This window comes from Podarcis gaigeae (assembly GCF_964106915.1).
Source record: "Podarcis gaigeae genome assembly, chromosome: 4".
Taxonomy (NCBI): domain Eukaryota; kingdom Metazoa; phylum Chordata; class Lepidosauria; order Squamata; family Lacertidae; genus Podarcis; species Podarcis gaigeae.
Window position 1 is genome coordinate 107,764,862 of NC_139677.1, and position 19,070 is coordinate 107,783,931.

The window sequence follows — 19,070 nt, forward strand, 5'->3', positions numbered from 1 at the left end:
ATTCTCCTTTCCCTTCCTCCCCCACAACAAACACTCTGTGAGGTGAGTGGGGCTGAGAGACTTCAGAGAAGTGGGACTGGCCCAAGGTCACCCAGCAGCTGCAGGTGGAGGAGTGGGGAATTGAACCCGGTTCCCCAGATTACGAATCTACCGCTCTTAACCACTACACCACACTGGCTCTCAAAGAAGACCAGTTCCAGACATTTTGAGCTGGCAAGACATCTTGCCAGCTGGGGGGCAGGACTGAGGGGGCTTCCTGACCCAGAATATCATGGAAAAGTTCATTTATTTCAGTAATTCAACTTTAAAGGTGAAACTAATATATGAGATTAGAAAATTAGAATATTAAATGAGGCATCATATATTAGTTTCACCTTTTAAGTTGAATTACTGAAATAAATGAACTTTTCCACGATATTCGAATTTTTCGAGTTTCACCTGTATCTAACATATCGTGAGATTTAGCCGCTGATCTCTTGCAATGTTCAGTGGCCAACCAGAGGCCCAATGGGAAGCCCAAAACCAGGATCCCGAGTGCAGAAGCAACTTGCTGCTATTACTCCATGGAGGCAGAGCTGAGCTCTGAGAAGCCCCCCCCCCCCCATTCAAATTCTATTCAAATTCTGGTTGCGTTAGAATTCGTCCGATGCAACAGAAATCAAGCCGAGTCTGAAAATTTCAAAGGCAGCAGATTATTGTTCCAGATGCAAAGAACACTGAGAGCAAGAATAAGGATTTCTTTATTCATTCGATTTCTATACCACCCTTTATCCAAATGTACAATATTTAGAACATTACTTTATGCAGCATAATAATAAAAGCATAATGCAGAGTATGATAATAATAATATAATCACACAAACACGTTTAAAGGGCTGCAGAATATGAATCAACCAAAGGCCTAGTGGAAGAGGAACATTTTCACCTGGTGCCTAAAAATGTATAATGAAGGCACCAGGCAAACGTCTCTGGGGAGAGCATTCCACAGACAGGGAGCCACTGCAGAGAAGGCCCTGTTCTCAAGGAGGAGGCAAACCAAGGAGGGCCTCAGAAGGTGGTCAGTTCATTTGAAGAGAGGCAGTCCTTAAGGTATTGCAACCCTGAGGCTTTATAGGTCAAAACCAGCACTTTGAGTTGGGCCCAGAAACTAATTGGCGGCCAGGGCAAACTGTCTTGCCCTGGTGAGCAACCTGACTGCCAAATTTTGCACCAACTGAATTTTCCAAATCGTCTGCAGAGGCAGCCCCACATATAACAGTAATCTAACAATAACAACAACAATAATAATAATAATAGAAATAATTATTATTATTTATTTGTACCTCGCCCATCTGGCTGGGCTTCCCCAGTCACTCTGGGTGGCTTCCAACAAAAATTAAAAATACATCAAAATGTCACACATTAAAACCTTCCCTAAACAGGGCTGCCTTTGGATATTTTCTAAAGTGTCAGGTAGTTGTTTATCTCTTCGACATCTGGTGGGAGGATGTTCCACAGGGCGGGTGCCACCACTGAGAAGGCCCTCTGCCTGGTTCCCTGTAACTTGGCTTCTTGCAGTGAGGGAACCACCAGAAGGCCCTCGGTGCTGGACCTCAGTGTCCGGGCAGAATGATGGGGGTGGAGACACTCCTTCAGGTATACTGGGCCGAGGCCGTTTAGGGCTTTAAAGGTCAGCACCAACACTTTGAATCGTGCTCAGAAACATACTGGGAGCCAATGCAGGTCTTTCAGGACCGGTGCTATATGGTCTCAGCAGCCGCTCCCTGTCACCAGTCTGGCTGCCGCATTCTGGATTAGTTGCAGTTTCTGGGTCACCTTCAAAGGTAGCCCCACGTAGAGCGCATTGCAGTAGTCCAAGCGGTAGAGAACTAGAGCATGCACCATTCTGGCGAGACAGTCCACCTAGAGGTTACCAGAGCAGAGATGACGGAATTGAGGTTATCCCTGGCCAGACACAAGCGTAGCTGGGCCACCAGCTGAAGCTGATGGAAGCCCTCCTGGGCCACCGAGGCCACTGGAGTCTCAAACGACAAGAATGGCTCCAGGAGGAAATCAATCTCTGTACCTGCTCAGCTCCTTTTTTTAGGGGTCCCAGGTGGGGGAGGGGCAAGGCAGGAAGGTGTCTTGGTCCTGGGAGTCCCAGCTCTCTCCCCGCTGTAATAAGACATTGTGGGGCACCCCCACAAGCATCCCTACTCAGTTTGGGGGAGCAGGAGTAGGGGTCTTGCACCCCACTGTGGGTGGCGTGGGGGGAGCCCCTCTTGGCCCTCCTTCAACAGTACTGGAAGGTCTTCAGGCAGTGGTGCATGCTGTCTGCCACCACTAGGTGGCGCTCCCCGAGAAGGACAACCCCCCGGGGGCTGCTTAACCCCTCGGTGGCCACGGCCCAGCCCCTCCCTCGCGGAGGGTAGCAGAAGACGGCGTGGGAGAGGCGCCCCCAGTCGGCCACCACCACCCGCCCGGCCTCGTCCAGGGAGACTCCCCAGGGGTTGGTGAGCAGCGGAGGGCGGCCCTGCCCACCCAGCACCCTCAGGAGCTGCCAGGTGGGGGCCAGCACCTTGACGCAGCAGCCCCCGTCCAGCCCCCGCTCAGAGACGGCCACCTCCCCCCGGCTGTTGGTGGCCACCAGGTAGGGCTTGACAAAGCCCCCCACGGCCTCCCTCCGCATCAGACGGCCCCCAGACACCCCCAGGACATGCAGCGCCCCCAGACGCGTGTCGGCCACCAGGAACTCCCCCCGGGGGGCAAGGGCAATACCCCGGGGGCTCTGGAAGCCCTCGGCCAGGGCTTGCAGGAGGCGGCCTCGGGCGCTGTAGAGCTCCACACGGCGCCAAGAGGGGCTGGTCAGTGCCACGCAGCCCCCCCTGCCTTGGGCCACGTCAAAGTAGGCCTTCCGCGGCAGGGGCATGGCCCGCCCCCCAGCCCGCCCCACTTCCTGCAGCCGGCAGTTCCCAAAGTCCACCACAAAGAGGGAGCCGGCGGGGGCGGCACACAGCCCATGCGGGAGGCACAGCTGCCCCTCATGGCTGCCCCACGCCCCCCATTGCCCCACCAGCCGGTTGCAGGGAGGGCTGGGGGGTCCCAGGTGGTGGGGCACAGCTGGGGCGCACTTTAAATGGGGGCTTGGGGGCTCCCCCCACCCCAGCCGGGTCCCCTTGAGGAAGGCAACCCTCTCCGCTCTGCGCCCCGCCAGCTCCAGGCAGCTGCCCCCTAGTTGCCCCCTGCCTCTCTGCAGCCGCCCCAGGGACTCTGCTGAGGCCCACCGGGGCAGGGGCCCCCTGGCTGAGGGCGCCCGGCTGCCCAGCACAGCCACCTCCCGGAAGGGGCCCGATGCCCCCATCTCCCCACTGCTGCTGCTGTCAGAGGCGTCTTCTTGCACCCAGACCGCCCTGGCACGGAAGAGGGTGGCAGGCTCCAAAGGCAAGGGCGTGCCAGGGGCGTCGGCCAGGTCGGGGGACCCTTCTGGAAGGGACAGGCCTGGCCTGGCTGTGCCACCTGCTTCCTCAGGCCCTGACGAGCAACTCGTGGGCACCGCCGCAGAGACGGCGGGCATTGCCTCTGCTGGCAGGGCTCCCTCGCTGCCCTCTGCCTCCCTCACAGCAACCTCTGCCACAGCCCCCATCTCCTCTGCCCAGCTGCACATCTCCCCCTGGGATGCCAGTCCAGCCTCAGCAGTCGGGGGCCCCCCTGGCAGCTCCGAGGGGCAGCTCTTGCTTGCCTGCTCCTTGTTGCCACCCTCTGGGCTGCTCCCTTCCGTGGGCACAGTGGGGCCTCCTCCACGCCCTTCTCCATTGCCCCTGGCCAGGACCTTGCTGGTGGCCAGGCTAAGGACCCTCTCCTCCAGCTGGAGCTGCCCCAGGACGTGGGTCAGATGTCCCTGCAGAGATGGCATGAAGATGGCCCAGGTGAGCTGGAGCGAGAGGGCGCTGGCACGGGCAAGCAGATCCCGGGCCTCCTGCGCCCTCTGGGTGGAGGGTGCTGCCAGGAGGCAGGTATGGAGGTGGCTCAGCTGCTGCCGCAGGGCCTGGATCCTGGCTGCGCCCGCTCGTGCCGCCTCCTCGTTGGCATCCTGGAGAGCAGCCAGCTCTTTTTGCAGCTGCAGCCGCTCTGCCCGGGCACGTGCCCACAGCTGCTCCTCTTCCTGCAGCCCTGCAGCCAGGGCCGCCTCCAGGGAGCGCTGGGCCCCCGCCAGGCCCACCAGCTGGCGCTGCTGCAGGGACTTCAGCCAGTCCTGTGCACCACTCAACACCAGTGCCAGGGCCTTGTGATCCACAGGGCTTTGTGCCATCTCCTAGGGACAAGGGAAGAAAGAGAGGGTGATATGGTCAGGGGGGGTGTTATGGAAATTATAGGGGGGGCACATCTTTAAAGTTGTTAAATGTTACAAATATTATGCCTGAATGCATCCTTTCAACTTGACAGCTCAGGGAAGTCACCTAGCTTTAAAAATAATATAAAATCAACTCCTTTGCCAGTTTCCTCCATTCCAAAGCTATTTCCCCCTGGCAAAAGGACTCCAGGAAGTTCTCAGAGGTGACAATTGCTGGGCTCATTGTTAGCCAAGGGAAGCCAAATCCCATCACCAGACGTGCCAAGGGGCCAGACATGCAGAAGAAGAAGAAGAAGAGTTTGGATTTGATATCCCGCCTTTCACTCCCTTTAAGGAGTCTCAAAGCGGCTCACATTCTCCTTTCCCTTCCTCCCCCACAACAAACCCACTGTGAGGTGAGTGGGGCTGAGAGACTTTAAGAAGTGTGACTGGCCCAAGGTCACCCAGCAGCTGCAGGTGGAGGAGCGGAGACGCGAACCCGGTTCCCCAGATTACATGACTACCGCTCTCAACCACTACACCACACTGGCTCTCACCACATGCAAAGGAAGTTCCATTGGACTTTGGGTGGTGTGACTTCAGAGGTGTTTGCCTATGATAATCTTATACAGTGGTACCTCAGGTTAAGTACTTAATTCGTTCCGGAGGTCCATTCTTAACCTGAAGCTGTTCTTAACCTGAAGCACCACTTTAGCTAATGGGGCCTCCTGCTGCCGCTGGAGCACGATTTCTGTTCTCATCCTGAAGCAAAGTTCTTAACCTGAAGCGCTATTTCTGGGTTAGCGGAGTCTGTAACCTGAAGCGTATGTAACCTGAGGTACCACGGTACCTGGGTCTTGCCCTGACATGCCTGCTTAGGCTAATATTGTACCAAGGACTTGTCTGGACATGTTTGCCAAGGTTGAACTAGTGTAACCCCTGTCTACCCCTCCCCTTTGGTGACATGTCAGTGATGTAGCAAGGATGCTGTATGAAGTGTATTCTGGAATATAGTGGGAAAGTTTTAAAAGTCTTTGTCACCCCATCCTCGGGGTTCAAACTTGCTCTTTGAACCTGTTGCGCAATAAACTTTGGTCTACAGCTATTTCCTCCGGTTGGTGGCAGGACTCCTTCCTTTATTCCGCAGGGACATTGGGCTCTGCCCGACCAGCTGGGGGACTGAGCAGCCTTGCACCTAGATTTTTCCGTAACAGGTGGCATCAGCCTCGCCAACAAACAGGCTCCCTGGGGGGTGAGATGCAAAGGCTTGGCTGGCCAAGCGCAGTTAAACTGTGGAACTCCCTCCCACAGGAGACACAGATGACTACCAGCTTGGCTCTGCTCTGCTTCCACGGTCAGAGGCAGTGATGCTCCAAAATGCCAGTTGCCAAAAACCACAGGAGGGGGAAGGGCTCAGATCCCGCTTGTGGGTTTCACACAGGCATTTGGTTGGTCACTGTGAGGGCAGGAGGCTGGACTGGATGTTCCCCCTTTGGCCTGATCCAGGAGCCTCTTTGGACGTTCTTGTGGAACCTCCAGCCCCAGAGGCAGTCTACCTGCACTGCTAGGTTCTTGGGAGTATTTGGCCTGTGCGAGAACAGGGCGCTGGACTTAGCTGCTGTATTTTTCGCTCCATAAGATGCACTTTTTTCTTCCTAAAAAGTAAGAGGAAATGTCTGCGCATTTTATGGAGCAAATGCTGGTCCCTGGAGCCGAACTGCCCAGGGGAGAAAAGCAGATCATGCTTTTTTAAAAAAAAAAAAGAAAGAAAGAAAAGAGGGAAGTGGGTGTTGAACCAAAACCACTGATAGTTTGCCGATCGGGGAGAGAGATAAGGGACGCTAGAGATAAAGGAGGCTGGCTGAGACGGGGGAGGTAAAAGTCCATGGATCCTCAGGATTTTTGCGTTGGGTCACCCCAAATTCAACATCAGGTCACATAGCATGTCCATGGCTACAGCCTCCACCAAAAAAAATCACACACCCACTGTTGCGTGGGACCGCAATGGTGCAAAAACATGGTTACAAAGCACGGATCCGCATGGATCCTCAAGATTTTTGCATTGGGTCACCCCGAATTCACCATCAGATCACATGTCTGTGGCCACAACATGAACCACAACTATCATACATCCACTGTTTCGATCAGAATATTTTTTTTCTTGTTTTCCTCCTCTAAAAAACTAGATGCATTTTATGGTCAGGTGCGTCTTGTGGAGCGAAAAATACGGCAGTTAAGCGTCGCCGTTCGCATCTCCAAAGAAGTTGCTTTGTGCTCTAGGGCACACAAGGCGGGTCTTCCCCACCTCACCTGCCTGCCTGCCAGGTAGGAGAGCGAGAGGCAGAGTTTTGGGCTGGGATCTGGGCCTGGAGACGGGGGACACAGAGACCGGCTCGCTCTGCGCTGGAGCCAAAGCTGCCACTGCTGCAGAAGCAGATCTCCTGGGGTGCTGTTGCTGGGAACCCCTCCATCCGTCACTCAGGTTGAACGTAAATAAAATCATATAGCCCAAAGACACCACCGTCTCCGCTGACCTTTTCCCCCAAGGAAACCAAAGATGGATCTGAAACTCCTGGCGTCTCTCACCTCTCAGAGACTCAGAGACTCTCAGAGGCTAGGCAGGCAACATTATCATTATGCAGTATATCTTGCGCTGCCCCGTATATAACGAAGCACGAGAATGATTTTTAGCACCTATAATGACCAGGTCCCCTGCCCAGAAGCCCTCTGACATGATTTTATATCTCCTCGCAGACACAGATAAGCACGTGACCTGGCGTGTAGCACTCTTTGCAACTGCCGCTAGGAAAATTAGAGCAAATTATATAGCCAAGGTAGCCACCAACTGTAAAGGAGATGAATTTATTTGGCCCTATCTACATCAAGCTATATTACCAAACGGTGAATATAATTGCACATTGTATTAATTAACACTATTTTTTAAAATATATTAGTGGCCATGTGATTATTTTAGCCTATAAATTTTATTGTTTAATGTCTTAACCTATATATTAAGATACTTTTATAGCTCTCTTTAGAGTAAGTAATATCTTGTCTTGAGTTTTTTGTATCAATCCAGTATATTTTCTTTTAATTGTTGAATGATTCTGTGTACATTGCGGCAGCCTTTGGCTATGTGCAATAAAACTGACTGATTACTGCTTTATTGCAGTTTATAGCCACCTGCCAGGGAAGCTTTTGAGGCGATTCCTGCATTGTGGGGGGGTTGGAGTCGTTGGCCGCTGGAATGCCTTCCAGCTTCCCTATTTCCTGTGAGTTTCGCCCGCTACTTTGGGGTCCCAGGGCAGATTGCACCAACTGAAACACAACGTTATTGTGCAAGTACAATATTGCAAATCACTGGAATCAAAACCTGCGGGATCAGAGATTCTTAGAAGACTGGGGTAAATTTACAGACTATTTGAAAAGTAATTGTGATCGACAGATTATGCTAGTAGGTTTGCAAGAAGTTTTGTAAGGTGAATTATTAGAAATATTGCAAAAAAGACAATGAGGGAAATTATTAGTTAAAGATAATTAAAGGTAATATGAAATTAAGAAATGCACAATAAGTGATAAGAAGAGAAAATCACCAGAGGTGTTGACGGAAGTCCGAAAAATATTGTATAAGATGTGAAGTCCTGTGGTATGAATGTTAATTAATATGTTAAAAACTAATAAAAATGTATTTTTTTTAAAAAAAAACAATATTGCAAAGCACTAAAGGCAGCTGAAAAAGACTCCAGAGGACAGATGCTCTAAGCTGGTCCTAAGAGCATCCATTGCATCTCTGGCTTCCAGGAGCTGGGGTGCGGGGGAGGGCAGGCCAGCATGGCAGCTGCTGTCTCAGGTGTCACCATGAATATCTCATGAGCCCTGGCAGACTCTCTCTGTCTCTTTCCCCACGGCTGCCCCATTCCCAGGCCAGCCCACTAGGCGCTCAATTCCTCTGGGGCAGACAGATCCGCAGGGGTGTTGGGTGCCGGAGAGGAATTGGGGGTGAGCTTGTGGAGGAGCTATGCAGGAGACAGAATTATTGGGGTGAGGGTAAAGGCCCCCAAGTGCTAGGGGGTGGATGGGACCTCCCCTCCCCCTCCTGCGGATCCCCAGGGCCCCACGAGGAACTCACCTTCTCCCTGAAGCAGCAGGAAGATGCCCCAGGAGGGTGAAGGGGCTTCGGCCAAGGACAGGTGAGAGGGAGACAGGGAGAGAGAGGAACTGGCAGGCAGGTGGAGGCAGGTGGGGGCAGAGAGGCGTCACGTGATCCTGGAGGCTCCAGCTGGGGGAAGGCTGGGTTGGCAGCCTCTGCAGGGAAGCTCAGAGAAGGAGGGAGGGGGGACAGGTGGGGGCACGGGCTGCCCCATCCTCTTCGCAAAGGCAGCTGAGCGGGACGCTTTAGCGTAGAGAAAAGGCGAGGAAGAGGAGATACGTTAGAAGCTTATAAGATTACAGTGTGGAGAAAGTGGAGAGATCAAGCTGAATGTGGGAAGATTCAGGGCGGATAAAAAGAAAGTCACGCAGTGCAGTGACTATGGAACTCCCTCCCACAAGAGGCAGGGATGGCTAGAAACCTTGATGGTTTTACAAGAGGACGGGAGGCAGCTGTGTTTCCAAATGCCAGCTACAGGAAAATGCAGGAGGGGAGAATTGCTCTGGTGCTCCAATCCTGCTTGTGGGTTCCGCTTTGGGGCAGCCGTTAACCCCTGAGAGGAAAAGAGGCTGCACTAGGTGGGCCGCCTTTGGCCGGATCCAGCTGAGCTTCTCCTGTGGAGATGCAGCTTCAGATTCCATAAAGAGGGTTGCCATGTTCTGAAGAGCAAAAAAGAGCCATGACGCTCAGGGTCCCTTCAGGCTCTGCAGTTCTACGATCCAGGAACCCCAAGAGGCAGAGACATCTGTGGGAAATTTTGGAACAGGAGGGGGACAAATTGAAATTGCAGAGCTATGTGGTCTGGACAAAATATAAAGACTTATTGGAGAGTAAGACTCCGAGGTGGCTCTCACCGGTGGAGGCCAAGGCACGTAAGAGACCTAATATGGAAGCCAATTGGCCTAAATATGGGGAAATCATTGAAAAGATTGGAGACAATTGGAGGTTCAGAGCTTGGAAAAACTAAAAAACAAGGTGCGAGATTGGTTGCATTATGCACAAATTCAAGAGGTCTTTAAAGTAGATAAGAAGGTTGGATTCCAGGTGGAAAAATCGAAACTAGAGACAGAATTGTTAGAACCAAAAAGTAAACTACTTTCGAGAATGTATAACCTGCTGCTTAAATGGAATACTCAGGATGAGACAGTCAAATCCGCCATGATAAAGTGGGCGCAGGATTTGGGGCATAACATTATGTTTGAAGACTGGGAAAGGTTATGGAACACCGGAATGAAATTTACGGCATGTAGTGCCTTGAAGGAAAACATTATGAAAATGATATACCGGTGGTACATGACCCCAGTCAAGCTTGCTAAGATATATCACCTGTCTGATAATAAATGCTGGAAATGTAAAGAGGCGGAAGGGACATTCTTTCACCTCTGGTGGACCTGCCCGAAAGTGAAGGCCTTCTGGGAAATGATTCATAATGAACTAAAAAAGGTACTGAGATTTACCTTACCTAAGAAACCAGAGGCCTTCCTTCTGGGCGTGGTGGACCGGAGAGTGTTTAAGAAGGACAGAACTTTTTTTATGTACGCTACTACAGCAGCAAGGATTCTGATTGCAAAATATTGGAAGACACAAGATTTACCCACACTGGAGGAATGGCACACGCAGTTGATGGACTACATGGAACTGGCCGAAATGACTGGCAGAATCCGAGACTTGGGAGAAGAAACATTCGAGGAGGATTGGAGAAAATTTAAAGACTATTTGGAAAAACATTATAAGTTGTATGAATGTTAAAAAAAGCACCTTTTAGGAAATTCTAGCTTCAGTAATGTTAAATTAAAGAAATGGAAATTAAGGTACAAGGAGTCAGAGATAGAATAATGAAACAACTTTATTGTGTTAAAATGAAAATGTACATGATTTGGGTTATAATACATTTGAAATTGGGTAACATGATAAAAAGGAAGATATAATAAGTATTGAAATAAGTTAACAAATTGCAGACGTTATGCATCACAGAGAATGCAGGGTTGGGAGGACGTGGGGAAGTCCAACAGATTTGGAAAAAAGAGTAAGAAAATTTGTAACTTTCTTTTTCTACTTTTATAATATGCTCTTTATTCTTTTTTCTGTATTTCATAAAACTAATAAAAAATATTATAAAAAAAAAAGAAATTGCAGAGCTATGAGAAACTTAAAGATAAGGTGCAGGATTGGTTACATTATTTCCAAGTAAGAGAGGCCTATAATTCGGACAGGAAAAATGGTTTCCAGGTGGAAAAATCGAAGTTGGAAACAGAATTGCTAGAACCCAGTGCTAAGGTATTGTCGAGAATGTATAATCTGCTGCTGAAATGGAATACTGAGGATGAAACGGTTAAATCTGCTATGATAAAATGGGCACAAGATATTGGTCATAACATTATGTTTGCTGACTGGGAACGGTTGTGGACCACCGGCATGAAATTTACAGCATGTAATGCCTTAAGAGAGAATATTATGAAAATGATTTACAGGTGGTACATGACCCCAGTCAAGCTAGCAAAAATCTATCATTTGCCCGATAATAAATGTTGGAAATGTAAAGAAATGGAAGGAACATTCTTTCACCTTTGGTGGACGTGCCCAAGGATCAAGGCTTTTTGGGAGATGATCTATAATGAAATGAAAAAGGTATTTAAGTACACTTTCTTAAAGAAACCAGAGGCCTTTCTCCTGGGCATGGTCGGCCAATTGGTGCCAAAGAAGGATAGAACTTTTTTTATGTATGCCACAGCAGCAGCAAGAATACTTATTGCAAAGTATTGGAAGACACAAGACTTACCCACCCTGGAAGAATGGCAGATGCAAGTAATAGACTATATGGAACTGGCAGAAATAACCGGCAGAATCCAAGATCAAGGAGAAGAACAGGTGGAAGAGGACTGGAAGAAGTTTAAAGTTTACCTACAAAAATATTGTAAAATTTATGAATGCTGAGGACATTGTAAAGGAAATGAAGGGGTTCTAGTGATTAAGATAAATAAGAGTATAAAGGGAAGGATAAAGGATGAATTTGAATAATAAATGATCTTGCTGAATTAATTTTTAAAGGGGAATACAAGAAAGGAAGGCGGGTGGAAGTAAGGAAAATAAGATTTGGAAGGGTATTAACTTGAAAGAGAGCTTTTTTTATGCCAAATTTTCTTTTTTATGTTTTTCTTTTTTTCTGTTTGTATTTTTGATGTGTGTTGTTGGTTGTTTTTGTGATTTTAGTTAATTTTTTATTGGTTGTTAACTTTTGTAAAACCTAATAAAAATATGATTTAAAAAAAAAACAAGAGGCAGAGACATCGGGAGGGAGGGAGGGAGGGAGGGAGGGAGGGAGGCTGGCTTCTGCTGGGCTGAACAACTGGGCCTACACACCAAGTATTACATGCACAAAAGGCACAGATCCTTCCTTTGGGGAAACCTGCCTCAGCTCCCTCGGAGACCACGGCTGTGGACCACCAAGGTAAAAAAGGTCAAGGACCCCTGGACGGTTGAGTCCAGTCCAAGGTGACTATGGGGTTGCAGCGCTCGTCTCGCTTCAGCCCGAGGGAGACGGCGTTTGTCCGCAGACAGTAAGTGGGGGGGGGGCTGCTCCCCTCTGCTCCCCCCTCACTCACCTCAGGCCTCCTCAGCTGCTCCACTTCCTGATGGGAGCAGGCGGGGGGGGGGGCTTCGTCTTGGGCCTCCCAGTACGACACTTTTCTAGATCCTTCTCAAATATATGTTGCCCAAGAAACCGCTTTTGCAGCCAGGCTGGCCATAAGAGCACTGGAAGGAGCTGCTGGATCCAGTCCAGCCCCCTGACCTCACAGCGGCCAACCAGAGGCCCATGTGGGACCCCCCCCCAGAGGCCCCCGCTCTCCTCCTGCTGCTTCCAGTAATTGGTCTCCGGGAGCCTTGCTGCCATTGACAGTCCTCTTCTCCTCCATGAATTTGTCTAATCCTCTTTTAAAGCCATCCAAGCTGTCTCCTGTGGCAGGGAGTTCCAGAGGTTAACGATGCGCTGCGTGAAGCAGGACTTGCTCTTCTCGGTCCTGAACCTTCCAGCATTCAGCTTAAATCTTTCCTCTACCCACCCTCCTTTCTCGTCTGCAAAGGCGGCACCAAAACGTGCCCCCACCCGCTTTGCCAAGGGCTGTCTCCCCCTCCCTCTGGGCTGCTCAGATGCAGCCCCCTGGGGTGATGGCGGCAGAGGGCCCTTTGTGACCTCACAGGCCAGCCCTGCCTTCTGCTGCTCCCAGCTCCAAGCCTGCACTCCTGCCCAGCCGCTGAACAGCCCCTCCATGCCCAGCCCCATGCCCTTGGCCTTGCCCATGCCCACGCTCTCTTGCCACCCTCCCGGACCCCTCTAGGCCTTGTCCAGTTGCTTGCAAGATGGACGGCGGGGTCCAAACCCTGCAGATTGGGGAGGCGGATGCCAATTGGGAGCTGATCCGGGACAAGGTGAGGAGGAGGAGGAGAAGAAGGAGGAGGAGGAGGGGAGCTGGCCTGGCGAGGGGCGTCCTGGGAAGGAGGGACGAGTCTGCAGGGTGGGCTTCCTGGGCGCCCCTCACACCAAGACCCCCAGCGCGGTATCAGGGGGGCCCTGCTCCACCTCCTCAGGTGGAGAGAGCGATGCTTCTGAATGCCAGTGGCCAGAGACCCTAGGAGGGGAGAGATGCTCTGGGGCTCAGATCCTGCGTGCGAGTTTCCCATTGAGGCATCTGTTTGCCCCTGTGAGAGCAGGAGACGGGCCTGATCCTGCAGGCATTTCCCTGGAGAGGGGCAGCAGAGCTAGCCTGACCTGGGGGCTCTCATGGGATACCTGTGCTTTGTGGGGTCCTCACTTTAAGGAGGATATGGGTCATCATCCTGGTCCCCCTCCTCTACCCACCTTCTAGCTTGTCAAACATCCTCCTTAAATTGTGGTGCCCAGAAGTGGACACAGGACTCCAGGTGTGGTCTGACCAAGACAGAATACAGTGGTACCTCGGGTTGAGAACTTAATTTCTTCTGGAGGTCCGTTCTTAACCTGAAACTGTTCTTAACCTGAGGTACCACTTTAGCTAATGGGGCCTCCTGCTGCCGCTGCACCACTGGAGCACGATTTCTGTTCTCATCCTGAAGCAAAGTTCTTAACCCGAGGTACTATTTCTGAGTTAGCGGAGTCTGCAACCTGAAGCGTCTTTAACCTGAGGTGGCACTATAGATATAGTGGGACTATGACTTCCCTTGATCTGGACACTAGACTTCTGTGGAAGCAGACTAGAATAGCATTCCCTTTTTTTGCTGCTGCATCACACTGTGGACTCATGTTGAGCTTGTGGTCCACCAAGACCCCTAGATCCTTTTCACATGTACTGCTAGTAAGCCAGGTCTCCCCCATCTTATATTTGTGCGTCTGGTTCTTCCTGCCTAAGTGCACAACTTTACTTTTGAAACTTTTTTTTTAAAAAAATAAAAGAATTCCTTCCAGTAGTACCTTAGAGACCAATTAAGTTAGTTATTGGTATGAGCTTTTGTGTGCATGCACCCTTCTTCAGATACACTGAAACAGTTAGTCACCAGACTAACTTAGTTGATCTCTAAGGTGCTACTGGAAGGAATTTTTAAATTAAATTAAATTTATTTTGTTTGGACTACAGCAGACCAACACGGCTACCTACCTGTAACTAGAACCTTACTTTTGTCATATTGTTAGCTAGCACCCGGTTCTCCAGCCTGATAAGGTCATTTTGAATTCAGATTCCGTCTTCAGTCTCTCTCCAGTTGTGACCCCCGGGGGTTGCCCTAGATGCCCCTTGGGTGCCCCTCCCCACGCTGCCCGTCCTGACCCCCCCCATCTCTTTGGGCAGGTGGTGGAGGAGCGCTTCGGCCCCACGGTGGTCCCGGTGCCCTTCCTGGAAGACGCCGCCTCCTACGACCTGCTGACGGTGCTGATCAAGAAGCCCCCCCTGGGCCAGGGTCTCCTCCGCCGCCAGCGCTGCCTGGTGCCCGTGGGGCCCCTGGAGAACCTGCTGCAGGAGGGCACCCCCGCCCGGGAGCTGACCCACTGCACGCGCGAGTACCACGCCCGGGTGCGCGGCGAGTCGCGCTACGAGGAGACGCGGCTGGTGGCGGGCGCGCTGCGCCACCTGCGCCTGACCATGTCGGGGGTCCACAAGAAGGTGGCCTTCCTGGTCCTGCGCCCCGGGACCGTGGCCCTGCGCCCGGACCTGCCCTGGCTGCGCTCGCAGAGCAGCGTCTACGTGGTCTACGAGGTCTTCTACTGCGCCAGCCTGGCCCTGGCCGTCACGCAGGGCGCCCAGCGCAGCATCTTCCACCGCGAGCAGCCGCTGCCCGTCGCCTTCTCCTGCCTCAAGTTCGCCCTCGGAGCCAAAGGGGTGCTGGGCTCCCAGAAGCCCACCGGACACAGCTTGCCAGCCAGGGCCGCCTGGGTCCGCATGGCGGTGCTGGAGCCCCCCAGGACCCCGGCGCCACCCCTGGAGAGCCCCCTGCCCAAGGAGGAGGGCAAGGCTGCCCGCAAGCGCTGGAGACCCCTCAGCAGGCCCACCAGGACCCTGGCAGGTGAGGCAGACGGGGGCGCGCCCTACGAGGAAGCCCCCCATTTCGCTGGGTCAGGGATGCTTGAGCTGAGATGCCTACATTGCAGGGGGTGGGGATGGATGACCTCGGGGGTCCCCTCCGACTCTGCGATTCTGATTCTATGAAGAGAGGGCTCTCCGCAGCCACTAGGCAGGGCGGCTGCGCTCTGCCTCTACAGCTGGAGGAGGTTTTCAATGTTTGGTGCTTTCATTTTGGGGGGCGGCCGTGTTTCTGGGTCCCAGGTGCCCGAAGTCGCAAGAGAGGAGAGCTGTGTTCGAATCCTGCTTGTGGATTTCCCATAATGAGCAGGAGACTGGCCTTGGTGGCCCCCTCTGACCCAGGCGAAAGCCTCTTCTTCTGTTCCTAGGTTGCAGCTGTGCCTTCAAGTGGGGTAAAAATAAGGCCCGTATTTTTGATATCTGGCAACCCACGAGCCCCTTTGGTTTCAGATAGCAAGAGTCTAAAAAAGCCCAGGACACAAATTTCTGGCGGTCTTCTAGTGGCTAAATGCCTCTGTCTCAATTTGCTGCCATCTAGACCGCCCCCCCCCCGGTCATTTCTCAAGGACCCCCCCCCCCCACTGCCGCCATGCTGCCTGGCGCCCCCTTCCAGCCACTTGGCTCCCTGCATTGCAGGGAATTGGACTAGAATCAGCAGTTCTCAGCCTGTGGTCCCCAGATGTTGTTGGACTACAACTCCCATCATCCCTGAGCTCTGGCCTTGCTAGCTAGGGGCGATGGGAGTTGTAGTCCAACAACATCTGGGGACCCACAGGTTGTGTGTGTGTGTGTGTGGGGGGTGACACTGCTTGGCTCTTTCCCTGTTCAGAATTGCCCCCCCCCCCCCGCAATGATACAAGGTCCACCTGTTAGCTGCGATTCCTGCACTGCAGGGGTTGGACTGGAGGATCCTTGGAGGTCCCTCTCAACTCTACAATTCTATGCTTTTCCCTTGAGGGGAGAAGCACTTTGGGGAGAGGGCCGCTCTTGCCCCCAGCCAGGCCCCCACTGGCAAGAGTCCCACATCAGCCCCTACAGAGGCCTCTGCCGGGCTTCTCCCCCTATGCCCCGGGGCTTGTGAGGCTGAAATGTGGGGAGAGGTGGTGGTTTGGGAATGTCCAGTGGACAGCAGGGCACCTTCTGGGAAGGTCTAGGAAGCCAGGGGTTCCTGCGCCACAGGGGGCTGGACTAGATGCCCTCGGGGAGCCCCACCCAACTCTTTTATGCTGCGATTCTTCTGGTCCCCGCAGGGAAATGGCCCTTCCGGCGCCACCGCCCCAAGTCCGGCCCGTCCACTGCCAGCCTGGCCGACGCTGAGAGGCACTCCATGTCGCTGCCCCTCCTGCAGAGCGCCACGGCCGAGAGCGACACCGAAGAGTGAGCCGAGACGCCGCCGCCAATAAAGAGCCCTTTGCACCCAGAGCCAGGCGTGTGGCCCCGATTGGAGGGGGAGGACGGGCGCAGGAAGGGGGGGGAGCAAGCCAAGGGAGAGAACCTGCAGCAGAGGGTGGGGGGCAAGTACCAGAAGAGGAGCCGCCTCATGCTCTTGGGGGCACCCAGAGGCCATCTAGTAGTTTAGAGGTCCCGGGCCCTAAGGAAGTCAGACTCTCCTCCCCCAGGGCCAGGGCCTTCTCAGTGGTGGCTCCGAACTGGTGGAATGCTCTGTCCCATGAGACCAGGGCCCTGCAGGATTTAACCTCCTTCTGTTGGGCCTGTAAGACGGAGCTATTCCTCCTGGCCTTTAATTTGAAATCAGCCTGATCTTTTATTTCCCTTCTCTTCCCTCCCCTTCCCCTTTTATGAAGATTACCCACTCTGGGATCCCACAGCTAATTCTCCCCTGGTCTCCTCGCTGGCCCAAGTAGGACCAATTCAGCCAGCTAGCCCTGGTGATCACCTAATGTTTATTGGATGGATTTCCTCCATAAATTGATTTTTGAATTCTGAATTGATTGCTATTCACGTTTTATACTGTATTTTATGCTGTTTTTTGTTGCATCAATTAAGTGTTTTAAATTTAGTGTCAGCTGCCCTGAGCCCAGTTTTCTGAACCGCGAAGGGTGGGGTATAAATAAAAAAAATATTATTATTTATTATTAGTAGGAATACACTTGGCTGAGGCTCCTTCCAGCGCCACCCATTGGTCAGAGCAGCTGAGAGCCTGGGGGGGGGGGGCTGTGTGTGCAAAGCCCAACACTGAGCAAAAAGCTGAACGTTAGAAGATTCAGGGCAGACAAAAGCGCAGCACAGAGGCGGACACTGGAACTCCCTGCCACAGGAGAAAGTGAACTTGGACGGCTTTAAAAGGGGATTAGACAAATTCAAAGAGGCGGAGAGGGCTGTCAAAGGCAACTTGGCAGTTTGGGGCAGTGTAGGAGTGCAAATATCCAGAGTGTGGGGGGATCAGATGGGATTACGATGAGGAATTATAAAATATGCGTCAGGCCATTGTGTCCACTATGAAAGCATGGTGTTGACCGGGTTCGATTCATTGACAAGAATTTTTGACTAAATCCCACAAGCCTCTGCATCTCTGGCCATTTTCTCTACTGTTCATTTTCTCTGCCTGGCAGGCCCATATAAGCATTCTAAATACACAGGCCAGTTGCTTCATCAGGCATCCTCAGTACAGAAAGATAGTAGGCAGTTTCTTTGATGTAGCCTTCCTTGGTTTTGTTAATCTTAGGGCCTGGAAATAGCCTCACATGAAGGTGATAAAGATCCCTATCTCCTCGCCATCCTTCCTCTCGCGTTTATTGCTGTTTATGACCTCCGGAGTTTCCTAAAAGCATTCCTCTAGCCCTGTTTTATTTATGCATACTCAGAGTTGTCTCTTTAGTTACTTTGTCCCCACGTGGGTTTTTTTTGAAATGCTCAGAGGGCGTCTGATTGGTTCTTACAAACACTGTGTAAAAAGTTCCTTTGTGAATAAAACGACCTGGGCCAAGGGGAAGGGGATTATTCTATGCACCGCTCCCAGAGTCCTGCTGGTCAAGCCTCTGTGTGCATTTTATCAGAGTCCAATCCTTCCTTTGCTTTGGGAACGCCTCAGGGCAGCCCTGCGTCCAAATACCAGCCACTGGAAACTGCAGGAGGCGAGAGCTGCTCTCGCACTCGGGTCCTGCTTGGGAGAAGAGGCTGGACCAGATGGGCCCCCTTGATCCAGCTGGGCTCCTCTCAGCTCCCCCAATTCTCTGCCCTTGGTTGGGGGCAGGAGGCCAAGAGGGGAGCTTTGGGGCTGGGCGCCCGACGGCCAGCAAGGCTTCAGCTGCGGTTCCTGCACTGCAAAGGGCTGGGCTGGAGGACCTCTGGAGGGCCCTTGCAACGCTGCAATTCCACAGCGGGCACAAAGGGCAAGTGACGGGTGCCCCCTGCCCTCTTCCCCCTCAATGCAAAATCACCCAGGCCACATCCAGCACAGAGAGAGAGCTTCTTTTATACATATTGCAACGAATTCTCCAGAAAAAAACATTCATTCCCAATAAATTAAAAAGGTCCTTGTCCTGGTACGGAGTTTTCTTTAAAAAGGTGCCCCCCACCCGCCCCACGGGGTGCCCCCCACAGGCTCCCCGATTAGTGCAGACCCAGCCAGGGCTGAGCCGGGGGGTGAGGGAGAGTCGGCGGGAGATTCCAGTTAAGAGTCCCGGACGGGGGTGGGGGGCGTGGAGTGGAGTGTTCGGGAGGGGGAGCAGGCGGGCAGTGGAGGGGGGGTGTCCCGGCCGCGCTCACTCCGGCCCCCCCGCCTCGGCCTTCTCCTCGGGGGGCTCCAGCAGGAAGGGCGAGGTGACAGCGTGCGCCTGGGCGATGGCGGCCAGCTCCTTCAGGAACTCAGCGAAGATGACGGCGCAGTAGACGGCGTTCTTGACCCTCAGCGCCTCGCTCTGCTTCTCGGCCGAGGTGCGGAAGAGGGAGCCCCCCGCCAGCGCGTGCATCACCGGCCCCTCGCGCATGTGCTGCAGCGCCAGCTGGGCCGCCTGCCGCGCCCGCGTGGGGCTGTGGGTGTGGCGCATGATCAGCTCCCCGATGGACGGCTTGCGGCTCTTCACTGCGGGTGGGGGGGGAGG

General features: G+C 52.8%; 2 protein-coding genes across 2 annotated transcripts in view; one reads left to right on the forward strand and one right to left on the reverse strand.

Moving 5' to 3' along the window:
• The first annotated feature begins 12,665 nt into the window (after positions 1–12,665).
• On the forward strand, positions 12,666–16,428 carry LOC310843675 (uncharacterized protein C11orf42). Its single transcript, XM_083737319.1, has 3 exons — positions 12,666–12,886; positions 14,278–14,989; positions 16,257–16,428. The coding sequence occupies exons 1-3, from the start codon at positions 12,818–12,820 to the stop codon at positions 16,385–16,387; spliced, it is 912 nt and encodes a 303-aa protein (XP_083593445.1). The 5' UTR covers positions 12,666–12,817; the 3' UTR covers positions 16,388–16,428.
• A 1,995-nt stretch (positions 16,429–18,423) lies between these two features.
• Positions 18,424–19,070, reverse strand: part of FHIP1B (FHF complex subunit HOOK interacting protein 1B) — a 32,612-nt gene continuing 31,965 nt past the window's right edge. Inside the window, exon 13 of the mRNA XM_083736291.1 lies at positions 18,424–19,051. Coding sequence (XP_083592417.1) covers positions 18,732–19,051 — 320 coding nt within the window. The 3' untranslated portion in view covers positions 18,424–18,731. The remainder of the gene's footprint in view (positions 19,052–19,070) is intronic.